Source organism: Strongylocentrotus purpuratus, unplaced genomic scaffold (genome assembly GCF_000002235.5).
Source record: "Strongylocentrotus purpuratus isolate Spur 01 unplaced genomic scaffold, Spur_5.0 spur5_scaffold_5, whole genome shotgun sequence".
NCBI classification, from domain to species: domain Eukaryota; kingdom Metazoa; phylum Echinodermata; class Echinoidea; order Camarodonta; family Strongylocentrotidae; genus Strongylocentrotus; species Strongylocentrotus purpuratus.
In genome coordinates, this window is record NW_022145611.1 from 34,197,665 (window position 1) to 34,221,522 (window position 23,858).

The following is a 23,858-nucleotide window of genomic DNA, read 5'->3' on the forward strand; positions in this document are numbered from 1 at the left end:
TGTCCTTTTAAGATTGAATTAGTTGCGTTATGATCTTCCTGGTTAGTTTGACTCGTGTGCAGGCAGCAACCAAAAATGAAGAGCATATAGCTTCAAAATTTCCCAAATGAGCTTTTCGATAGATTTATGAGCTCTCTATACATGTACATATAATTCTTTTCTTTCTGCGAATGGAAAATAAATTGTCACACTGTAGTAGCAGCACAAGGACATTCAATCTATTCCCTTTTTGAGCAGTCTCCAAGCTTGTGGATAACTACATGTAAAGCATCACTGCATGGGTGGTGATTTTGATTAATTTGTGGAATGACATGATATCAGTTCAAAGTTCATTGGGGTCAAACTTGCTTTTAGCAACCATAGGTATACCGGTAAGGCCAAATAAAAAACAAAACATATTTAGCGTCCTGTTTTTTTTTTTAAATAGGAAGGCCCATTTTTTTTCTTTCCAAATTGCCACTCAAAATGGCCGCTCGGTACATTTTCCCTGACAGTCGGGCTATTTTTCAAGATGGCCGCCGACATTTTTTTTTTTTTTTTAAATCAGAAATAGATCCATTTTAGCAGTGTTTTTTATGTTTTTTTCTTTGAAAAAAAAAAAATTCAAAAATTTCAAAAAAAAAAAAAAAAAAAAAATAGGAGGTGGTCCCCAGAAAAGGAAGCGGGCGGGGACGCTATACATGTGTATTTTTTTTAATGGCCTAAAGAACATGTGTATGATAATATCAATACCACTGTAAGAGGGAGGGGTTTGCCCTTTGACAAGCATTTTACATTGAAGACACCATTTATTGAAGATTAACCAGATGCAAAGATAACTGCTTTTCAAGCAATATTTATGATAAAAATGTGATTTTTCAATTAAATCATTAGAACTTCATGAATAACGTAAAATTGTAGTTTAATAAGGTCTCGATGTTGGATTGATGCAGCATCAAGTGAAATGGTGAAAGAAATGATGGAGAGGATCTTACCTGTCATTAGCTCTGGTAGCATAATTCTCCATGACCTGTTTGCGTAATATGAGCCCCTCGGCTGGTGATGCCTCTCTAGAACTATCACAAGAACTCTCAGACTCCTCACTACCAGTCTTACTCAGATCATGGATGTCTTCAAGATGGAGATCATCACTGTCTTCCAGGGAGCTGTACCTTCCATGTGGAGAATGACGGACAGAGAAGGGACCTGACGAGTCTTTAAGGGTCTTCCCACCAGAGCTGATAACACCATTATCCATGTCTTTCCTTCCAGTAGCGATGGGATGGCGTGTCTGCCTTCCAGAGTCTACTGGATCTAGGTTGCTGTGCTTCATGAATCTATTGGCGATTTCCTTCTTGATCCTGACAGAATTGGGAGACTGTCTCTGGCCTGTAGACCTACTGTGTCGTCCACTTTGGAAGATATTGTTTCTGATCTGTAAGCCTTCAGTGACCTGCTTGACTTTCTTTTGATGCATATATTCATCATATAGATCAAAGTCCCTTTCATTCCAAGGAAATGTAGGTTCTTCATGGTAATCAAGCAATGGGACGGTTTCTTCTCCTCGATTCTGACATTTTCCATCCTGTTCCCCGACATCATACTCTTCATCTGTAACACAGAACTCAAGATCGTCTTCTTGCAAGTCATCTCCACAGTGGTTAGGAGAGATTCTATGTGATCTGCTCACGTCACCTTTCCTCATCTCTTCCACTCGCTGCGGTGATTCCCAAGAAAGAAGGTCATCTATGTTCTCACTTCCAAGTTCCAGATCAGTGGTTTCATCTACCTGATCCTGTTTGGTTCCTTTGACTGTGGCAAAGCTGTCTGGTAATTTACGAGGTTCTACAGTTTGTGCATTACTCCCCTTGACATTATCAGAATCATTGGAGTTGTTAGAAGATAAGTGATCTTGATTTTTATAGAACTTAAGGTCATAATCATCATCATCAGAAGTGTCTTCATAATTCTCCTCCTCCTCCATAGAGGCTATCACCTTTCTTGAACCTGTAGTCTTCTTGGCTGCAGGCTGCATGTTCGCTCCACTCTTAGTAACAGTATCTAGAAAGTCATCAGAACTACTGTCAAGTGAAGTAGGGGGAGAATCAAGAGATGCCCTCCAATCTGTTGGTTTAAGTTGGTCATCTCTGTCATTTGAGGAAGCATCCTCCAAGCTGTTGCAGTCTTTGCCATCAGTTCCTGTACAGGCTTCCGCTGGAGCACCCTCAGTGGCGGTAGTTGCAGTGGTCATTTTAGCAGCAGCATTCTTGCAGCTTAGCTCGTTCATGACATCACTGTAGAGATTGTGACAGGATGAGATCACCTCATCCTTCTCCTTCTCCTCGTCATCGTCCTCCAACCCACCCAGGACAGTGAGGTCACCATGATGACTAGATCTATGGAAGACACCTGAAGCTTTGACCTCTTGGCCATCCAAATCCCTGATGGACATCTTCTTCATATTCCTCGTCTTGACATCCTTACTCTCCATATACATGTACACTGTCTTTTCAAGCTTCTTTCTTCTTTCTAGCTCTCTGACCTTGCCTGTTGGAGGATGGCCATCACTGTTCAGGTCAGTGCAAGTACTTCTTTCATGTTGAAAGCTCTCATGCCTTTGAGATTCACCCTTCTCTTCCCTGGCAGATGGTAAACTCTCATCCTCCAATTCTGAGTTAAGAGTATCATACGTTGAAACAGATTCTTGGCTGATACTGCATGCACTGGTCTTCTTTACGATTAGTGAGTTTTCTCTGGTTAATGGAATCGGTTCCTTGACAGAGCGTGCTGTACAGCTCTCCTTCTCCTTGTCATCATCTCCAGTGGTTTGTTTCTTTGGTTGACCCTTGAGTGATTGTTCTCTATCAGCCTTGTCTCCTTTCAGCTGAGGATAGGTGGACTTGCTTGGGCTTGTTGAAAACTTGAAAGCAATCTCTCTGATGGCATTTAGAAGTTCAGCTTTTGCCTACATGGGATACAATAGCAGCAAGATTTTATATTAGTTTACTACTTTACATATTTCCATTGTGGCATTACCTCACTTTGCAGAACAAACTATCACACACACCTAAAGTAAAGAGTGGTGAAGTGTGACATCATCAAAAATGTATTTTTAGAATTTCTCAAATTTTTCTTCATTTTCCGAAAGAGAATCACAAATAATGTTCAATGTCGAAACCAATTGAATATGTTAAGTATTGGCTGAAATATGACCATCTCAATAAAAGGATTTCCTATAGGAGCTCAGTGTTATTTTGCTCTGGTTCATAACATTAGGAAATAGTGAAAGCTTTGGATTCCCGAGATAAACTTAAAAACAAAATATTACAAATTTCAGTCAAACATGTTTTCAACAGACATGGAGCATGAGATAAGGGTGAACAGATTGGAAGCAAAATTTGAAATCAAGAAGAAGAAAATCCTTTTGAATCAACCCGTCTTGTTAAATGAATTTCATGAAAGCGTGTTTCATTTATTGGTCATGCGATTGCATTGTGAAAGAAACGTTGTGGAATCGATCAGAAAAGGGTGATCGTCTAGCATATAAGTATTGGTGTGTACTGCAAGGTTCTGGAATCATCAAAATGATAAGAAATTCGGCCCAGTCTTCGTAAAGTTACAAGCACTGTACACAGAAAGATGTATATGGGACTATACGCACACGTGCGCGACACGTGCGTTTATCTCTCACAGACCATGTAGATAAACTAATTTACCAAACATATCAATTAGAAAACGGTTTCCCGGCAAAAATTTTATCATCATTTATTAGTCAAAACATATTCTTTCACATGATTGGTAATAAGAGCTTTCATTTTCATTTTTTGAAATCGGGGCATTTCCAATACTGGTCTTTACCTTTAAAGAAAACCTCACCCAAGGAAAAACTTTCTTTATTCCAAGAGATTTATTGTATTTTTCCCATTAATCTACAAGACTCCTCACCAAAGTGTATGAGAAAGGTACAAAGCAAGATATTCTTAGCATAATGTAAAAGATGCTTAGCAAGACATGGGCATCGCAATTTCCTTGAACATGACATACTATGCAAAATTGTTTATCAAGTACGTGAATTCAAATTTACGAATGCTCTCTTCCCACATGTGTGGCGAGGAAGTAGTTCCTTTGTACTACAATTGTCAGAATGCAAATTGCATAATTAAATATAATCTTTCAAGATACCTAATCATATTTTTGGAGTTTAGGTTTCCTTTAATAATAATAGCTCACATTTATAATGCGCCTAATACTACGTTTCTAGGCGCGGAACATATTATTACCCCGGTCATCGGATTCAGGCTTACCCGCATACAAGGTGTGCACATTCTCCACTCCCTGGGGAGCATTCCAGCCAGTCGCCATTTTACAAGCGCCACTTGCTAATCAAACCACATTAGCTTTCGCATCCTACCGGGTACCCATTTTAACACCTGGGTGGAGAGTGGCAAATGTAGATCAATGTCTTGCCAAAGGACATTAGTGCCGCGGCGGGACTTGAACCGCGGACCTTGTGATCCACAGTCCAGTGACATATCCACTCGACCACGACACCTCTACTAAGAACAAGGGAAACGCTCTTGGCGGTCTTGCCTGCATAACGCAATTCAATATGATAAACCATAACGTCAATGACGTAGCGCTCATCCGCATCTCGCAACAACAAATATCGTAAATTTTATGTGGTTCACTTTTGAACTGGTCAAAAAATAAAAATTTGATGCCCTGGAAGGGACATAATTTCATTTCATTTGCATAAAGTACCATAAATAATCAATGGAGCAAAATCTCACAATTCTGTGTAGAAGTTTAGTGTTCCAAATTTAGCTCTACCAGATAAAGCAAACCTAATCAAAATTGGTAAAGAAATGAGGGAAAAGAAGCAATTTTTGTTATTTTTGGAATAAATTTGCATAAATTACCATAATTAATTAATGGAGATCAATTTCAAAATTCTGGGTAGAAGTTTAGTGTACCAAAGTTAGCTCTACGATACAAAGCAAACCAAATCAAAATCGGTCGAGAAATGAAGGAGAAGAAGCCTTTTTAGTGATTTTGAATAAATTTGCATAAATTAGCATAGATCATGAATTTCACGATTCTGTGTAGAAATTTTAAATCCCCCTCCTTGCCCTATCATATGAAACAATCAGAATCAAAATCGGTTGAAAAATAACGAAGATGAAGCATTTTGAAAATCTTGATGTTGATGCCACAACAAAGTCTAAGTTTGTTGACCTTAAATGACCTTTGACCTTAACTTTGTGATCTGAAATTCTACTCACATGATTGGGGATACTTGATTACCCTATAGTCAAAGCATTGACTAAGAACTTAAAATTACTTAAAAAATTATATCAAAAATTCAAAAACTTAACCTTAGGTTAAGTTTTTGATGTTGATGCCGCCGTCGCCGTCACCGGAAAAGCGGCGCCTATGTCTCGCTTTTTGCTACGCAGGCGAGACAAAAATGTAGCAAACAATAGGCCTCCAGGTTCAATATCCTGTTTTTATTGGATTATTCTTGTGCAATTTAATCAAAGAGGCGCCTCAATAACACCCACGCCTTCTGTCTGTGGCTATTTATGTTTAGTTCATGTTTAACAAGAGGGCAGGTATGTTTGTAGTCAAGGATACTGTGTACATAATACACCTACAATGGTATGTTGTACATGTGCATTACATAAACAATTAATTACAGCTAGAGCTCACCTGTAGTTCAACTCCTCTCTCATCAGTTGCTTTCTTTGTGGGCTGAGGAACCTTGACCTGTCAAATGTTAAAGAAACAAGAAATACAGAGTGAAAATATGATATCAAGCTGCACCTATTTATTAAAACATAATTTACATCACTCTTTGTTTCAGCTTGAAAGTTCCATGTACTGGTACATATTTGCTCATAACTGCACTAAGGGGTATATGGCATGGTTGCTATTTGTTACTGCTTAGTACTATAGAGTCACTCAGAAATATCCACAAAACCAATGTGCATTAGAATGTGGGGCAAAATCAATTAAACAAGAATAGTTTCAATGAGTTGTATTAAGATTGAAAAGGAAGGAAGGATTTAGCATGGCATAATCACCCCCAAATAATGAAACAAAGCAGCTATTTATGTGTAGCATGCTCATGATCAAGCAGTGGAGTTCCTAGATCCATTTCTAAGTAAATTTAGGACAAGCACTAATGATTAAAAGACTAATTCTTTTTCACTAGACTGGGACATTGCTAAACAAAGAATTGCAAACATCCCACTTGCATTACCCATCAGCCTCTATTGAAAGTAACTTAATTACTTAATCCTGCTAAATACACCCTTTCGCAACAATACAAATGCGCATCTGAAAACATTGATGGCAATGTTTACTCCAAATTAAAATGGCGACCTTGACCGTGAAGGGGTGTGTTAATGAACAAGGGAGGCTGGCTCTTCATCATAAGTCTTTGCTGTAACAGCACCCTGAACATTTCCTTTCATATGATGTTAAAGAAGTAATCTGCACAATAAAATGCCATATCTATGTTACCCAAACATTTCAGTGGTGAATGACATTAAGCCGTTTGAAAATTTAAAATACCGGTACAAATGTATGTCATCAACTTCAGAAAGGTAGTGACTAAATTTATGAGAAATGTATAGTGATCAAAGCAGGTCACAGCAGGTCACAGCCAATATATCATGACGGTCACTACACCATTCTTAATCGTGCCCTTCAAATATAAGTTAGTAAGTAATACTCGAATGCTCTCAATCGACAAAATCTGTTCTAATTTTCTCTCTAATTCTTTCAAAGAAACATTTCACCATGAGATTACATCCTTATTATTCTCCCTTCTTAATCCATTTTTGACTCCTAGTGGTTCATTACCCCTTTCATAGTTCGCAGTGACTCTATCAAGAATTTTGCACTGCAACTTGGAAGTTTATCTGATAACAACACCCAAACAACAACTAATGGATGAGAAGCCAAACTTTACTTCTATTTAAAAGTGATTCCATTTCTCTAATATCCTATAGCACGAGATCAATCTATATCTGCCACACTAGACTCAGGTGACCCAGGTGTAACAAGTGGGTACCTAGGAGGAATAGTTCTTGAAATGCAACAAGAGCTGATCGCAGTTGCTTGAGCGAAAGCTGGAAAAATAATTTCCAAACTTTGCAAGCGCAAAGGGATGTTATATCATAATACATGTATGTGCTATACAAGAACACTTTATTATAATTATTATCGATGAAGTTTACCTGTTGTCTTGGGGACTGGTGTTTACTGGCTTTCTTCACGCACTTGCAGAGTTTCTTCCTCTCTGAAGCCAAGTCTCCGATGTCATCCTGAAAGCCGCACACCATCCCCTGCAGCTCCTTCTCTCTGTACTCAAACTCGGCAACGCGACGCTCCAACTCATACTGAAAATGTGAAAATCAATCACAAATGAATTTGATGACCTTCTCCCTTCTTTCACTGTGTGAATTCCTGCATATTCATTTTAATCTTCAGGTAAAAAAAATTGTTACATATAACTGATTTTTTTTTCCTTTTTCCCCAAAAATGCCGTACAAGGATGCAGTTTAACCCTCAGGGCCGTTTCATATAACTTTCTATCAATAATAAATTACAATTACTGTTGCAAGCTATTTAAATCACTGCATTTGATTGACTGAGAGAAAATTTGTCAAAAATTTTTAGCATTTGTTATTGATATCAAGTTTTATGAAACAGGACCCAGCTATATGAAACGAGCTAGTGATTTTTCTTTGGAATATAACATGGCACAGATACAGTCTCAGACAGGTAGAACTGCCAAAACTGATTCGTTCCCAGACAGACAAAATAATGTTAATGTTACCATCATGTAAACATTTTAAAATGCTAATAATATACATTACTCGATATTATCCCAATTTAAATTTTTGAATCAATGAAAATGTTCACTGAAGATAATCTTAGTTATCTGTTCTATCCGCACCCAGGGCATAGTGTGATGGATACCTTTGCCTCTTGCAGCCTACGAATCTCTCGGTCTTTCTCCTTCAGCACAGAGTCACATGACTGGATCAGATGATCACATGACTTGAGTTCTTCTCTCAGCTGCTCTACAGTCTCCTCCAAACACACTGTAAAACCAAATGATTTATGAGAACAGTAAAAGCATGTGGGTGATTAGAATACTTTCCTTAGATTCTAAAGAGACAGTATTTAAATTCTTTATTTTCAGTGTCAACAAATGACAGGTGGAGTCAAAGAAAATAGCTGCATATACACACACACAGAAGGCTAAATTTGTTTTGCTGGCACAATCCTGGCTTTAGGCAGCTATCTTGTGATGTCAGTAATGTCATGTGCAAACAACACTTTAAAAATCAACTACAGAGAGCTTTCATTTGAAGCAAGATAACGGCAAAATCTGAAGTTGAATCAAATGCGAAGTATTTGATTTGATAGGTACCTTTCTCTGACTGGAGCAGTGTGTTAAGGCGGATGTGTCCTCCCAGCTTATCCTTAACACCCTTCAAGTCTTCATCTTTCTCTCTGCACTGTGCACTAAGATTCTTCAACTGAAACGGATAACAACATTGTTAACATAATTTTAAGCCAATACTCTAAATGTCTCCCCTACAATACACTTTGTAACATAAACTAATCATATCATTATGATTTTTGTACCAAGAGGCAACACAACCCACTTTATTCCAGAAGGCTACCACATAACTCATGACCAGACAGCATAGTAACTTTTATAGAACTTGGAATAGATTCGATAATCTAAAAGTGTAAGTTCTTTGTGATCAAAGTGCAAAATGGTCTTAAAATAATAGAATCAAACTAGAGGGCTATTAAATGCAATCCAGTTGAAAATGCAACTTATCAATTTCAAGAACAAAGTATGCACTTTAGATATATTATCATCCTTATTATGTCCCATAAATCAACTCTTTCCTTAATTATCTTGCCAATCTGAGAATCGCAAGGATGTTAACCTCTTCTACCAGAGACTCTTTTTTATTTATTAGAAGATTACTTTATCAGAAGATTCTATTGGTATTCTCACCTGTACTTCCAGATTCTTCTGATTTTCTTTATACTCTTCCAAGAGATGTGAGAGATAGAAGCCATATCTAGGTATCTCTGTAGCTGTGATCAAAATCAAAATGCATGTTAAGTTGTTTTGATAAATAGAAACTTCGAGTATGATCCGACCAAATATTTTTTATTCATCAATATCCATTTTCTTTATTTTTGATTAATTTCAAGATTCTTTTGACATCAACTCCATTTTAAAGGAACATATTCTAACAGCACAGTAAATATATACCTATGTATCTATAAAACATCTTCTTTACGTCTTACAATGGGGGGGGGGGGGGGGCTAGTTGATAAACAGTGTACATTAATCATTTATTTTTCGAAAATGTACAATTATAGAATAAGACATCTAATGTTGCTATTATATGAAGCAAAGCCTTTCTCTCTTCTAGGGTTAACTCTTTATTAATATCAGATAAGAAATGGCTGTGTCCATATCAGAAAAAGCTCACTTTCCTATATTCCTGAATGCTTTGATAAATGACAATTACCTTGTGGGTAGGACATACTGCCTTGTGTTGGAAGGAAGCTCCCTGGCCCTGGCCCTGGCCCTGAGGACACCTACAAGTGGAATCAGAACATACATTGAAAGAAGTCACCATTCCATTGCAAACAATACTCCCCCAACTTCACTATACAAAATGAATGAGTAATTATGCCATATATGATTTTAAATGATTTAAAGTAAATTTTAAGAAAATAAATACTATATGTTGCTTACACATATGGTTAATTTCCTCTACCTTTAACTCAGAAAAAATACCCCTCCCAACAACAACAAAAAACACACACAAAACCACACAAAAATCAGTTGAGACAGATAGAGGGAAAATAAAACCTAATCAGGCAGTTTAAATTAGGGGGATCGGGATAAACTTAAACTATTGGTCAATCTACTCAATGCATCAATTGCATTCACAATGCTTACACGAAATACAAGTGACATATGATATGAAAAGGCTGGTATTGGTGATCGGGTGTACTATTTATGCAATACAATTGAATTGTGGGAAGCAAGACTGCACATTGAATATGATTATCATGATCATGATTATTGGCAACAAGTTTCCAATTCATTTTCAAAGTTTCAGCAATAACTGAATGTGAATATGACTTTATCAAATTCTTATTCATAACATTATAATGTAGGGCACACTCACACAAACAATACTAATTAGAGTAGGCGGGTGTATGCCCCGATGGGAGAAAAGATGTGACAACGGACGAAGGAATGGGAGAAAAGGATCTGGGGGTATTATTTGACTCAGATCTGTCTTTCTGCGCCCATGTAGCTGATGTCTCCAAAAGAGCCAATATCAAGTTAGGAATCATCAAACGTTCTTTTTCATCCCTTGGATCCAGTGGCATGCTACAACTATATAAGACCATAGTACGCCCAACACTTGAATACTGCAATGCAGTCTGGAGACCAACGTACCTAAAGGATCAAGATCTATTGGAAAAGGTCCAGCAACGTGCTTCGCGACTCATCCCAGATGTGAAGCATCTAAGCTATGAAGAAAGACTTAAGACACTCAAACTATCATCACTAGAGTACCGTAGACAGAGGGCTGATCTTCTTCAAATATACAAGATCATGCATGGATTGGAGGCAGTAGAGAGGAATGACATATTTGAAATCATCAAAGAATCCAGAACAAGGGGACACAGGCTCAAAATAAGGAAGCCCCGCTGCAAATCTAAGATGAGGCAGATGTCATTTTCAGTGCGGAGAATTAATAATTGGAATAACCTTCCTGAAATTGCCATAAATGCCTCATCAATCAATAAATTCAAGTCAGAACTTGAAAATCATTGGAAGCACCATCCGCTGAAATACCACCCATACCAACGCGAATCCAATGCAGTAAAGAGGGGCACATAAGCTGAAGCTTCAAGCCTCGACACCAAAGTAAACCAAAGTAAGTAAAGTAAAACTCGGATATATAAATTGAGTGAGGAGTAATTCTGTCTCGAGAGTCGAGGGACAATCAACTACAAACACCAAAAAGATTAGGTGGGCACTTACACTTCAACGTCACACAACAAATAGTAACACTCTATTACAATAAACAGATATTCGTATTCAAAACAAACAATTCCACACACTGAATTAGTTTTCACTATAAAAATGCTTACATTTTGTTTGTCTCTGAAGCTATAAGGTGGATTTTGGTCAGCTTTTAGATTGAAATAGTCGACACGTTCAACATCTGTTTGGACCGCAGCATCCGACAGAGAAAATTTTAGTACTTTTGGCGAGAGATGGCGCTCGACCTCTGCAATTTCTGTACTACGACATTTTGTTCTTTCTTGAAGGAGATCTTCGTACAGCTCACAGCAAAGTTTTCTAGATGCCTCTAATCTGCAAGTGAACAAGCATCACATAAAAACTGTTTGAACAAAATATTTCTTCCAGACCTTCTCATTTGCATTTTTACCTTGCTAAAATATAATTACGACAAAATTTTGATACAGCGCATAATAATGCTTACCCTTCATGTAAAGCTCGTCTTGTTTCAGATTCTTCTTCGAGAGTTTTTGTCAAGTTGGTAATCTCATCCTGTAAAGAAAGACAATTTTGTTTTTAACTTAAACAAAACTAATGATAGCGAAAATAGGGCGTTTTCGTAAAACCATATGCATGTACAAAACATCACAAACGTGGGAGCGTTTGTTGTTTTGAATTTTCGTTTCTTATTTTTCACCATAAGCAGGTTGCTGACGAGTGCCTTTTTAATTCTAAATTCTCTGAGAGCATGCATGCTGTAGAATCTCCAATCATCCCTGATCCCTGGCCCATCAAGATAATTAATTGGCAGCGTTTGCAAACAACATTCAAGTTACCCAAACATAATTATAAATTATTTAACATTTAAATCAGCGAACCAACTTACTTGATACCCCATGTTGGCTTTGTGTAACATCTTCGTAGTTGCTTGAGATTTAATGAGTTTCTCTTCCTGCATAAATAATAAGATATGCCATATATTTCAAAGTAATGCTAATCTTTCGTTGAGGGGTATAATCAGCCTAAAGAAATACGAAGAAGAACACCAATGAATTAAGTTTTTTCCAAACACATTTTGTAAAGAAAAGGTACATTTTTTGTTTGACATGCCTTTGCCAGGTTTCCATAATATAATTAATCCTCATCTTGATATTCATCCACAAAATAACCCTTTCCCTCCCACCCCTTCTCTCTTTCTCGACTCTATGTACTTCTCTCTGACTCTGTCTGTATGTCTGTCTCCCTCTCCTTCTCCCCCTCCCTCTCTCTCTCTCTCTCTCTCTCTGTCTCTATTCATATATTATAACACTTTAGAAAAGAGAAAATGGCAAACATTTTTTTTAACATGACATCATGCTTTTAGAATTTAATCTATAGTCTACTTATTACCTTTTTAACTTCACCTCGACTATATTTTTAAAAAACATTTATTTCCCACTTACAATACACTTTATTTATTGTTTATTGCCTCTGACACGGTTGATGATGTCAATTTATAGTTTGTTAAAAAAGGAAGAACTGTATAGATCTAGGTCAATTTTGAAGAAGTTACAATTTTATTATTAGAAACATACACTTTTCAAGTTTGATACATACCAATTGATGTAGCTTCCTAAAGTCACGCGTATGACCATCTTGCTTTTTCCCGTTCTGTTCATTCTTATTCTCCTCTCCTTGTCCTGACTCGGCACTCTTCCGGAGAGCATCGTCTTGTTCCTGAGGTCCTTCTCTATCGTCATGATCGTCGGAACCGACAGAAGAAACGCTGTGTGCTTCAATACCACTTTGAATTCCCTCATCTCCGAAACCTTTCAACTTACTCTCCAGATTCCCTCTCTCTACGCCCTCCTCCTCCATGGGCGTCACCGGAATCACCTCAAACTCATATGTCACCAATTCCTTGTCCAAGGCGGCCTCGATGTCAATCAGACTCACCGACTTGCGAAGAACTACGTTTCGCTCCTCATCATTCACCACTTCGTCTTGGTGATCATCACTGACATCGTCACGTGTGTTCTCTGCTGCGGCTCCCTTGTCTTGTCTAATGTTGCTGGGTTTGGTGGTCTTGAGGGTGAAGAGCTGGAGAGAGGAAGTGCTCTGACTGGTTCGCATCTTCTTCTTGTTGGTAGCCGCGGCAGGATCAGTTATCCAGAACCAACCACCTGTCGGGTTCGGGTTTGGCGTTGCTCCGTCTGAATTGCCCTTAATCAATAAATAAAATGATTTCATTAGGATATAATAGGGCTTTCCGGACGATTAACAAAATCACTTTTGGCTTCGGATTTAACGCAAGAAAAAAAGTATGCATAAAATAGTACTTGCCACTGTCATCGTTTTAAGAGATTTATCAAACATTGCGTGTAAAGTTCTCCAAATCAACAACTTTCTGAATAACTAGACACGTTCACGACGTGTATGCTGGGACCATAAAGCGTGAGGCTCTAAACAAAAACGAGAACAAATTAGACTTCTTCCAGTTCTTCTTCTCTTTCTTTTTCTTCTTTTTCTTGATCATCATCATAACCATCAGCACCATCATTATCGTTATAGTATCTTTCATATTCCTCCTTCTTTTGCTTATCTTTTTCTCCTAGACCTATATAGATTCTAGATTTACATCTCATTTTCTTTCTTCTTCTTCTTTCCTTTTTCCTTAGTTCTATTTATGCTTATACTTTTTGTACTTTATCTTCTGCTTCTTCTTTTCCTCCTCCCCGCCCCCTTCTTTTTCTCCTTTTCCTTTGTTCTCCTTCTTCCCGTCTTCGTCCTCGTCTTTCTCCTATGACAGGGGTTGGTGACAGTCTTCACAAACATAAAGACTTCTCTTATGCCTTAGGATTTAACGGAAAATATTCATGAAATAACACTAGCCTTCTTCTTCTTCTTCTTCTTCTTCTAGCTCCTTCTTCTTCTTCTTCTTCTTCTTCTTCTTCTTTTCTTTTTCTTCTTCTTCTTCTTCTTCTTCTTCTTCTTCTTCTTCTTCTTCTTCTTCTTCTTCTTCTTTTTCTTCTTCTTCTTCTTCTTCTTCTTCTTCTTCTTCTTCTTCTTCTTCTTCTTCTTCTTCTTCTTCTTCTTCTTCTTCTTCTTCTTCTTCTTCTTCTTCTTCTTCTTCTTCTAGACGTATAACTTAAGTTTAAATGAGGTTTCAAACATCTCTTCTCTAATCGACAATCAAACCAAGCGTGGAGTCGATTATTTTGTAGTATTATAATCACTTACTTTTCCATCTTCCACGTTATCCCCACAACCCGTTGAGACTGCATTCATGATTAAAAGATCCGTTTTTCCTCTTCTTCAAATTTTGGTTTCTCTCTGTGTATGATGATGATTTCTTTTGATCCTCTATCATAATATTGTCAGTCAAAAATCACAAATTCAACGCCTCATCAGCGCACAGCTTTTGTAAGGCGCGTAGTAAGTCGTCCAAAATTAGAATTCGCGCAATGTGACGCGCATGGATACAGCACCAAGGCCAAGCGCTGAGCGCGATGTGGGCTAACTACTAGATCGAGCTGGAGGCTTGAGGCCGGTTGGTCAAATCAAATGAACGGCTTGACGAGGAGCTATAGGATCTGAAGAGAGAAAGCAGAAACAGGAGAAGAAAGAAAGAAATAAAGAGGATGGCGAAGAAGGAGAGGAATAAAAAGGAGAGAAAAGATAATAAGAACAAACACAAGAAAAACAAGACACAGAAGGACGAGAAGATGACTTTTTTTTGTACAAATTAATACACCCTACCCGCACCGTGGCTCCAGTTAAAACTCAGACGAGCCTGAGGACCAACCAACCAAGATGAAGAAGAAGACGACGAAGAAGAAGAATAAGAAGAAAAAGGAGAAGAAGGTGGAGAATGAGAAGGAAATGGGAGGAGGAGGACACGGAGGAGAATGTTTAAAGTTAGAAGGAGGAGGGGTTGAAAACTAGAAGAAGAAAATAAGAAGAACAAATTACAATGGAGACCGCAGAAGCAGAAGAAGAACAACAACTTCAAGTCTAGAATAAGAAGGAGATTCAGTCAAATTTAGAAGTAAAAAAAAAAGAAAGCTTGAGCTAGAGATAGGGGAAGGAGGAGTAGAAGAAGTCAAATAGATATAACAAGTCCGATAAGCAGGCTCGTATAGCCACGGGGGGGGGGGGGGGGGGGCAATTTTTTTTCCAAGATCAATTGAATTTTTTTAGACCCCTCCCCAGGACGTCGATCAATTACATTGTATGTGCCCCCAAACATCATACTCTGGCTACGGCCCTGCCGATAGGAGAATTTGAAGAGAAGAAAAAGAAGAGGAGCTAGAAAAGGGAAAGCAGCAGAGTATGCAAATGAAAGCTCCAAAAATATAACAAAATAAAAAAGTCTTTAACCGATTCGCAACCCTAAAAATACACGTGAAATCAGATAAGAATTAGTTTGTTATTATTTTTAAGATTAACCAAATGAAACAATTATTTTTATTGTAGCCGTGTTAAGGCTGACAATTGATTTCATTTGAGGGAGCGTTTTGTTTTATCACGATCTATTATAGGGACTTGGAAAACACTTTATTTATTGTTAAATTTAAATAGTAAGATTAAACTAGAACTTACGTTTGAAGTTTGATCGTTATTTTATGAATAATGAGAGGGAAGAATGATTCTTGCATTAAGAGTTGTGAGGAAAAAAACGGATTATATTCATGGAATTTGAAAGTGGAGGTCAGCAATGCAGTCATAACATGTGTTATATACATGGAAACTCTCAAATTTTTTGAGTATGCAAATAATTCAGCTATCTATCCTCTTAATTCTCAAACTCATTATTTTTCTTTTGCAGGCGGATATTTAACCTAAAAAAGTCTGTTCTCTCGCCGTAATGGAAGAAGAAAAACATTTTGTTTACTCAACGGATGGGAGTTATACCCCGATCACACAATCATAACCAAATCGCCAAGAAGAGATCCTCCATAATTAAGTACTTACAGCTTCTACGTTCAGTATCGAGTCCATTGCTTATTCGAATTTATTTTTAGATTTTCTATGCTCAGGTTTTTGTCTGTTCACTTATAATTTTGTTATGAAAGATGAATCCCCTGCACCTGAAACCCACCCTCACTCTCTCCCTCTCTCTCCTTCTTCATCTGTCTTCTCTTTCCTTTATCCCTCTTGCTATTTGTGTCTGTCCGTCTTTATTTCTCTGTCTGTCCGTCACACATTCTCTTTCTCTTTCTCCCTCTCTCTTTCTCTCTCCCCGCTCTCCCTTTCCCCTCTCTCTCTCTCTCTCTCTCAGTCTCTCTCTGTCTCCCTTTCCCTTTCTCTCCCTTTATTTACATCTGAAAGTAACATAGTACACACACCCAAAATAATACAAAGAACGAAAATGGAACAACTATCAGGGTCTGATAAATGGCCTGCAATATATTCAATATAACTCACACATCACATCACTCTATTGGCAAGACTGTATAAAAATATATCACATGATACAGCATATTTCAGAAACATACACAGCATTCCACAATACAGTGCATTGAACTTAAATACAGAGTTTGTTTCAATATATTATTAAACCTGAAAACCTTGTAATAAATTTGGCATTGTTCATGAAAACAGCTATTATGTGTTTCCACCTTCAAATCATTTCTCTGTGCGAAGAGTAGATTTTACAATTTGATCGGAACAGAAATTGATTCGCCTCCATCAATATGTAAAGTCTAAAGAAAAATCAAGTAGAAAAACCCCCACCTACTCTGAATCACAGGAATTATACAAACTGGCTATGACATTTGTTTAGTATACAATATATCATATTCTGGGAATGGAAATATACAAAAAATACTTTACCTCACAGATAGCACTGCATTGAAAATATATGAAAAATAATTGGATAACGATAGACCTAATATGCCATAGAATATGTAAGACTGTACTAATAAAATATGAAATCTTTTCTATTGACTAACATCAAAAAATGCACACTAACAAACTAATTACATGATGTCATATGCAGGAAGACATGTACATTCTATTTGGAAATATATAGTGATATATGATAACAAGTGAGCTAGACTAGTTACATAATCTACATATGAAAGCACACTTGCGTTAAATTCTAATTGTATTCAACATAATTCTAATTCCTCTTTAAAAAAATAGAAAAGAGAATGATTTATAAGCCCTTCATATTCTGTCAAGGTAGACACAAATTACCATTCCTGCATGCATTTTCATTCTCCTGGCTAACATACTTGTTTGTAGACATTGAGTCTTCTCCACTTACTAAAGTTTCACTTGTAAAGAATTTGATACTGCAGTGCCTCATTGAGAGTTAACAATACAAAAGCAACTCAAGTTACAAATGCACTGTATATTCATGTATTCATTTGACAAAAGACAGCAAGTGCAAATGGATATCCGATGGTGTGGGATTAAAGCAAGAGAGAAAATAATTTCGATTTATAAAGAGCAACAACATCTTATAATCTAGAAGCAAGTTTGAACTGGTTGAAATATACATGCCCTATTTTTTCTATCACAATGAAAATGTAAATTGTTATTTGTACACCAGTAAAAGCACATGTTTTGTAATAAATATCTATTCTGTACTAATAAACAACAAAGTATATGATTTGCTTAAAATAATCACAGGGAGGTATTGGTCCAGTAAGATACTCCCTTCTAGATCCTCAAGATATACCACATGGGGGACACAATGTTGCACATAAATCTATGAACAATGTATACAATAACATTACCACATCACTGATACCAGATATTTGCTTATTCTTTTAAGCAATTCAATATTGTTCGAAATAATGAATATATTAGAGATACATACATTTGTATGTTGAAACAAAGAAAAATGTATAAAAAAGATCACCAAAAAAAAAACCATTAGCAAGATATAAATGTTGAAAAAACAAATGACTAAATCATAAATATATAAAAAGATGCAGACACTTATCCAAACTAAAACAAATTTAGGTCAAGTACAGGACCTTTCAGAATATATACAAAATAATATTGGAAAAGATCATGAGCTACCAGCGTAGGCATAAATCCCTTGGAGACAAGCATGACACAAGAAGTCTTTCATAATCCTCCTCTTTCAAGATTATATATAGCTACTTACTGGAGCAGGTGTATCATAGCACTGATTGTTTACACTGGTTGATATGACAACCAGGGAGTGTGCTTGGGGTGACTGGTTGGTAATAATGATAAGAGGGTTTAATGGAGGAAGGAAAGCACTGTGTGGGGGATGTTTGCATGGCATCATCAATCAAGACTAATCAGAGTAGCATAGCAACTGATTGGTTGGTTAATGATGAGCTCACACAATCCAATCATTGCATGAACAATAGTGCAATCAGCCTGGAATGAATCCATCCTTGCTTTTGTCATATTACAATGTATATTAACATATTTACATGTAATACATTTTCCATTTGCAGTACTCCCCTTTCACTTAACTGTATCCTCTTAACTTCTTCTTTTAATGAGGCCTTTTGTGTTTTGTGTTGTCACACTTAATTGGCTAAAAGTAGAAGTATAACTTCTTCCAAAATGGAGAGCTATAAAGGCTTATTCTGATATGACTCAGCAAAACTGCAGCGTTTTTTAATGATGATGTTAAGTGTAACATGCCTCACATTTCTGTATCTTATAACACAGAAATAATATTCTTTGGTGGAAAAAAAAAGCATTACAATAAGACAATAAGAAAACAACTACCACTTGGCATGTACTGTAGTGAAGTAATCCAAAGCAATATCAAAAGCACAAAAGATAGTTTTAGGATTGGAATGTCTCAATTAAAATCAATTTAAAGCTATTCCTACCTGGATATGACACAAGAAGAAACATCTACATGTATTTTTCAAAATGTCAATATTTCTTCATATCAAATCATTCTGCATAAAGCATAAATGATGAATTTCAAAGAAACCTTCCATTTCTTATATTAAATTAAGATTTTTGGAATATAAATTAAATATAAAAAGTGTAATAAATATGATATGAATCACAGGAATATTATTATTACAAGTACAGGGTTTCAGAGAGGAACAGCTCCCTTAATTTATAGTCATAAAATTATATTTCATTTCAAGACATACTCTTGGAAAATTGTGCAATTCTATAAATTGTATTTGCGAACAAATCTTGTTGTAAGGAACTGCCGACATGTACATTTAGTAGGCATTAAGGTGTGCTTCATATCTGCACTCTCAGCAGGCTCAACCGAAAGCACACTATCACTAATTGACAGCCATTTCTTGATTGCTGCCAATTAGATTAATGTACAGTCTCTCTCTTTGTTTGTTTATCCAATATGATTGATTATGTCATGCGTAACCCAATCTTGCAAAGGTAGTGCGTGCTTGCCCTAATCTTTTGACAGGTACACATGAACATGTAGGCAATAATCAAATACACAGAGCTGGCAATGGGGGAGGGGGGGGGGTGTAAGGTGATTACATGTATGCACATCTACAGTGGCTCTACAAGATGCAAGGGAAGACTTGCATGAGTTCTGATTCAACCCAAGCATGATTACAATCTGATTTTTTTCCTCATTTTGAAAAGCTGAAACCATCATATTCTCAAACAGCAGATGATGAAAAGTAAGAAAAATGATACAAAAACAATCAAATGATATAAAAGAAAATCAAGAGATATATCAATACATGTAATAGGCCGACTCTAGGATTAGAAATGCTAGCGAATGATTGACACAGAGAAGGGTTGGCTTGCTTTTCATCATGAATGATGGACCCATGAATGTATCTAAAAAGCTTACTTTTACTCTTGCCCAGTGTCATATCATTTCTTGCGGGGAGGTGGCTTGGGTCTATTCTTGGTATTCTTGCAGTGAGGAATATGCCTTTCAGCTGTGGCTGGATTGAACTTCCGATTACAGTAGGGGCACTGTTTATAGTCTGGGTTCTCTGACGGGGGAGGTGGAGGGAGATCAGATAGCTTGCCCCCCTTAGCAACGTATGCCTGTGTCTCACGAGCATCTCGTATCGATCGTACAAACTCTTGATGCTTACGTTTCCAGTTTGACGGCTTCACCTGCAGCAGAGAATCAAAATAAAATGATTTGAGAGGTCTTTGGTTAGAAGAAAAACAATAACGTATTTCAAACTTTGCAATGAGCAAGTTAGTCTGAAAATAAATATATCTAGGATGATTGATAGAGCAAAATATATTACCGTCCCTAAAAATTATCTGACTAAACCTAAATACATGGACATATCTGAAAGTCAGATTGCATTTAAAAACATTTTAATATTCATTAAATTGCTTCTGTTGCTATCATTCTTTGAAGGAAGTCCATAACCTACTTAATAAACTATGTTTTCTGATATACTGAACCCAAAATCTTACAGTAGCCTGATTGGAGAACAAAATTAAATATCAATAAAATGACTGATAAGCCTATAGTGTACATGTCAAATACTTTCCATGTTAATGTAAAACATTACAATATTTTTAACACATATTTGATCTGTTGAGAGCTAGAAGGGCATTATTAGTCTACATTGTATGTGTTAACAGTAATGAGTTAATGCCCTTCTCGCTCTCAGAAGATGATATGATTCAAACAACATACACCAATACTACTCACCGGTGGATCATTTTTGAGATGCTGGCCTCTCCTGACATATTGAGCTTGTTCTGTGCCCTCAGTCCGATGCTTGGTACTGTCAAAAACCTTCCTTTTCTTCCGAGATGTATTCTTACATATTAATTTATGCTTTGAAAGTCTGTCAGCTGCAAACCTTCTCCCACATATTGGGCAAGCAACTAGATCCAGATCCATAGCTTCTCCTTCATCATCAATAGCTTGATCATATAGAGTGGTATCATGACGAACGGGTGCAGGTGGTGGAGCGAATGGTTCAGGGTCTGGGTCCCGTGGTGGTGCTTTGCGTTTGGGCTTTGGTTTTGGTTTGGACTCTTGTCTCTGTCTAGATTTAAACTCGCCTGCTCTGCTCTCATAATCATCATCATCATCATGGTAATGAAATGAATCTGTATCCTTGTAGCGAGGAGAGGGTTTAGACTGTGGTTTTGACTGCTTTTTCACAGGTTGCCTGTTCTTTTGAACTGGGAAGGAGTCCATTTCGTCATCACTATCATTATCCATTGACATTTTGGCAAGATCTTGCTTGTGTTTGGCAATCATTGCTTCCAGCTCATGTTCCTTAGCCATCATATCATCATACTCATTCTGTCTCCTGGTCTTGGCAGAATCCATTTCATTTGCCAGCTCCCTGTCATAGTCCACAGTATACTCATTGTTTGGTTGAGAGAGATTCTCAGTTTTGTTTTTCTCACCATATCTGTTTAAGCGTTCCTGCCTCTCCAAGTCCTGTTCTTCCTGCCATTTCTGAAAATCATTTTTCTTGTCTTTCTTTGCTCTCATTGGGGGTTTATTCTTTGAGATAGGAGGAGCAATCTTCTTGCGATTCAATTGTTTAGCTGGCTGTGGTGTCAGATCATGCGTGGTGTTCAGCTTGTTTGGTGGAGGAGTTTCATGATCGATTCTTTGCTTTGAACGATGAGAGACCTTCTGAGGCTTGGATAGTGGTTTCATTGGATAATCTTCTTCATCATCATATGCTAGATTGCTCGATGTTTCGTAGAGGTCATAGCTGGGTGATGGAGGGCCATGTGCCTTCGTCTTTACAGAATCACGTTTAATGGGTGCAAGGGGGTTTGATCTCATCATACCTTTGCCAGGTTTCGGTTGCTGTTGCATTTGATTCTGTTGCTTATAATTGAGCATTTCCTGCTGTTTCCTTTCTTCATGCCGCTTTTGCTCCTGAAGATCAGAAATTTTCTGAGCTTGTCTATTTTGAATATAGCTTGCATCATATGTGCTTGAGAGATCACTTTTCCTCTCTAGAAGTTTCTTTTGAAAATGTGTATCTCTAGGCATGATTTCAGCCGAATGTTTTGATTGTTCCATTTGTTTACGCTCCCTGAAGAAATCCCTCACAATACCCTGCCCTCCATCTGTACCAGCTTTACTTCCATGACGGGTCACTTTCTGAAGAGCCTGATCTTGCTGCCTGTTGTACATGGCTGACATTTTCTCTTCCTTTTCTTTGATCAGCTTCTTCTGGTAGGCATCCTGCATGGCAAGGAGCCTTGAACGATGTGGAGCACTCACATGACGGTTGGCATCAGCTCTCTGAGCCTGCGCCACAGGTATGCGAGAATGAGCAGCAGGAGCTGTCCTACGCATGCTGTCTGGATATCCACCTGGATACCTGACTGATCCAGAACTGGCCATCACCGTGTAGCAGATCTGAAAAACAAAGAGAATTTCACATTTTAGGTGCAATACCGGCCACTGTTATGCATAAGGAATTCTGCTATAAATAACTTAGCAAAACAAAAGCCAAGTCTTTCTTAGTTTTTTCTTTCTTACACATCTTAGAATCATAGTGCTTGGGGCTATAAAAAGGATAATTCACTACCGCCCATATACCAGTACCGGTAATCATTACATTGAATCATTCATTGATTCATTGTCATTGCATTGTACGATTGTTTCTTAATGAATAACTTAATCTTTCTCAACTAGAGTAGACCCTAGGTCTGGGTCTAGGATAAACAATTTTCGTTTAATAAACTTAAAGACAAGCTGTTTGGACAACACAAGTCAGCATGGCCAATTAATTAAATACATATACCGGTTAATGATTGATATAATTATCAGGCTTCTCCATCAAACAGTACGGTAAGTTAGACGAATATAGACTATACCTAACTCTGCTCAGCTGCTCAGCTTTATGCCAAGCGGGTGGTCATGCAAGGTCATGCAGTGTACCGTGACTAGTCCGCCAGGCCAGCGGAATCGTCAGCTAGCGTCGACTGTCGACCGGATCGTGCTAGCTGCACTGCTGCTGGTCGTTGATCATCAGTTTGCAGTTCCCACACAGTCAAAGACCAAGAACAAACACTTTAAAGAGCATTAATGTATTCCTAAGCAAACACTCTCAAATAAGATCAGTCTTTTAGTATGAAATATAACGAGAAAATTGATAAATTCCAAAAAGAGACGCAACGAAAATACCACCGTTGCTATAGAGATCGTAAACTATGCGGATCGATATATGGGCGACCGGACGTGCTGCACGACTCTCGCACATACAACACGTAATTCGTGAGCGTAAATGCACGCGCGCACATTGTCCACAGAATGATACCCATTTCTCGGAAAATGGGAAGAAGAAAAAAAAAAAACTGACAGCTAGTAAACAACCAATTTTTAACCCACTGCACTGGGCAACATAGGCAACTGACTTGCATATTGCTGGATAAAATGAACCCGACTGCCGTTGGGCAATTTAAAGCCCCACTGTCCTACTTGTAGCTACTTGCTCCCTCTATATTATAGAAAACGTCCCCAATCGGTGCCTGTTGGTCCCCCGGCCACTCCTTTTCATGGTTGAGAGCTGAGTTAATGAGATAGCCACCTGTCAGTGACCTCGCTGTGTGGTCTAATCCCTTTTGGCCCAGTAGTATTGACGGTCTTTAAATGTTATTTAGTTGGGCAAATTTAATTACCCAATCACATTTTACCAAACTGAGAGTTTGCTCAATTATTTTAGTTCGGTAATCTTACCCAATAAGAGTAGTTTACCAATTTGTTAACAACTACCAAATACTATTTTACTCAAAATATTTTACTCAACATTTCTAACCCAGTCGGCGGCAAGGGGGGGGGGGGGCAAATCTTGAGAAAACATTTAGCGGCGAACGGCGAATAAGCGGGGGGGGGCGGGGGGGGGGTAAG

General features: G+C 37.7%; 2 protein-coding genes across 2 annotated transcripts in view; both read right to left on the bottom strand.

Annotated features, from left to right (window-relative positions):
• Positions 1 to 14,634, bottom strand: part of LOC100893159 — a 30,850-nt gene extending 16,216 nt beyond the window's left edge. The window contains exons 1-12 of the mRNA XM_030999271.1: positions 14,294 to 14,634; positions 12,671 to 13,276; positions 11,961 to 12,026; positions 11,559 to 11,626; positions 11,203 to 11,428; positions 9,555 to 9,624; positions 9,029 to 9,111; positions 8,426 to 8,534; positions 7,969 to 8,093; positions 7,224 to 7,385; positions 5,689 to 5,745; positions 975 to 2,944 (exon numbers count right to left, since the gene is read on the bottom strand). Coding sequence (XP_030855131.1) covers positions 975 to 2,944; positions 5,689 to 5,745; positions 7,224 to 7,385; positions 7,969 to 8,093; positions 8,426 to 8,534; positions 9,029 to 9,111; positions 9,555 to 9,624; positions 11,203 to 11,428; positions 11,559 to 11,626; positions 11,961 to 12,026; positions 12,671 to 13,276; positions 14,294 to 14,341 — 3,590 coding nt within the window. The 5' untranslated portion in view covers positions 14,342 to 14,634. The remainder of the gene's footprint in view (positions 1 to 974; positions 2,945 to 5,688; positions 5,746 to 7,223; positions 7,386 to 7,968; positions 8,094 to 8,425; positions 8,535 to 9,028; positions 9,112 to 9,554; positions 9,625 to 11,202; positions 11,429 to 11,558; positions 11,627 to 11,960; positions 12,027 to 12,670; positions 13,277 to 14,293) is intronic.
• Positions 14,635 to 16,436: 1,802 nt separating this feature from the next.
• Positions 16,437 to 23,188, bottom strand: LOC575766 (serine/arginine repetitive matrix protein 1). Its single transcript, XM_776143.5, has 3 exons — positions 22,826 to 23,188; positions 20,676 to 22,364; positions 16,437 to 20,119 (listed from the first exon to the last, which is right to left on the bottom strand). The coding sequence occupies exons 2-3, from the start codon at positions 22,347 to 22,349 to the stop codon at positions 19,868 to 19,870; spliced, it is 1,926 nt and encodes a 641-aa protein (XP_781236.2). The 5' UTR covers positions 22,350 to 22,364; positions 22,826 to 23,188; the 3' UTR covers positions 16,437 to 19,867.
• Between the last annotated feature and the right edge of the window lie 670 nt (positions 23,189 to 23,858).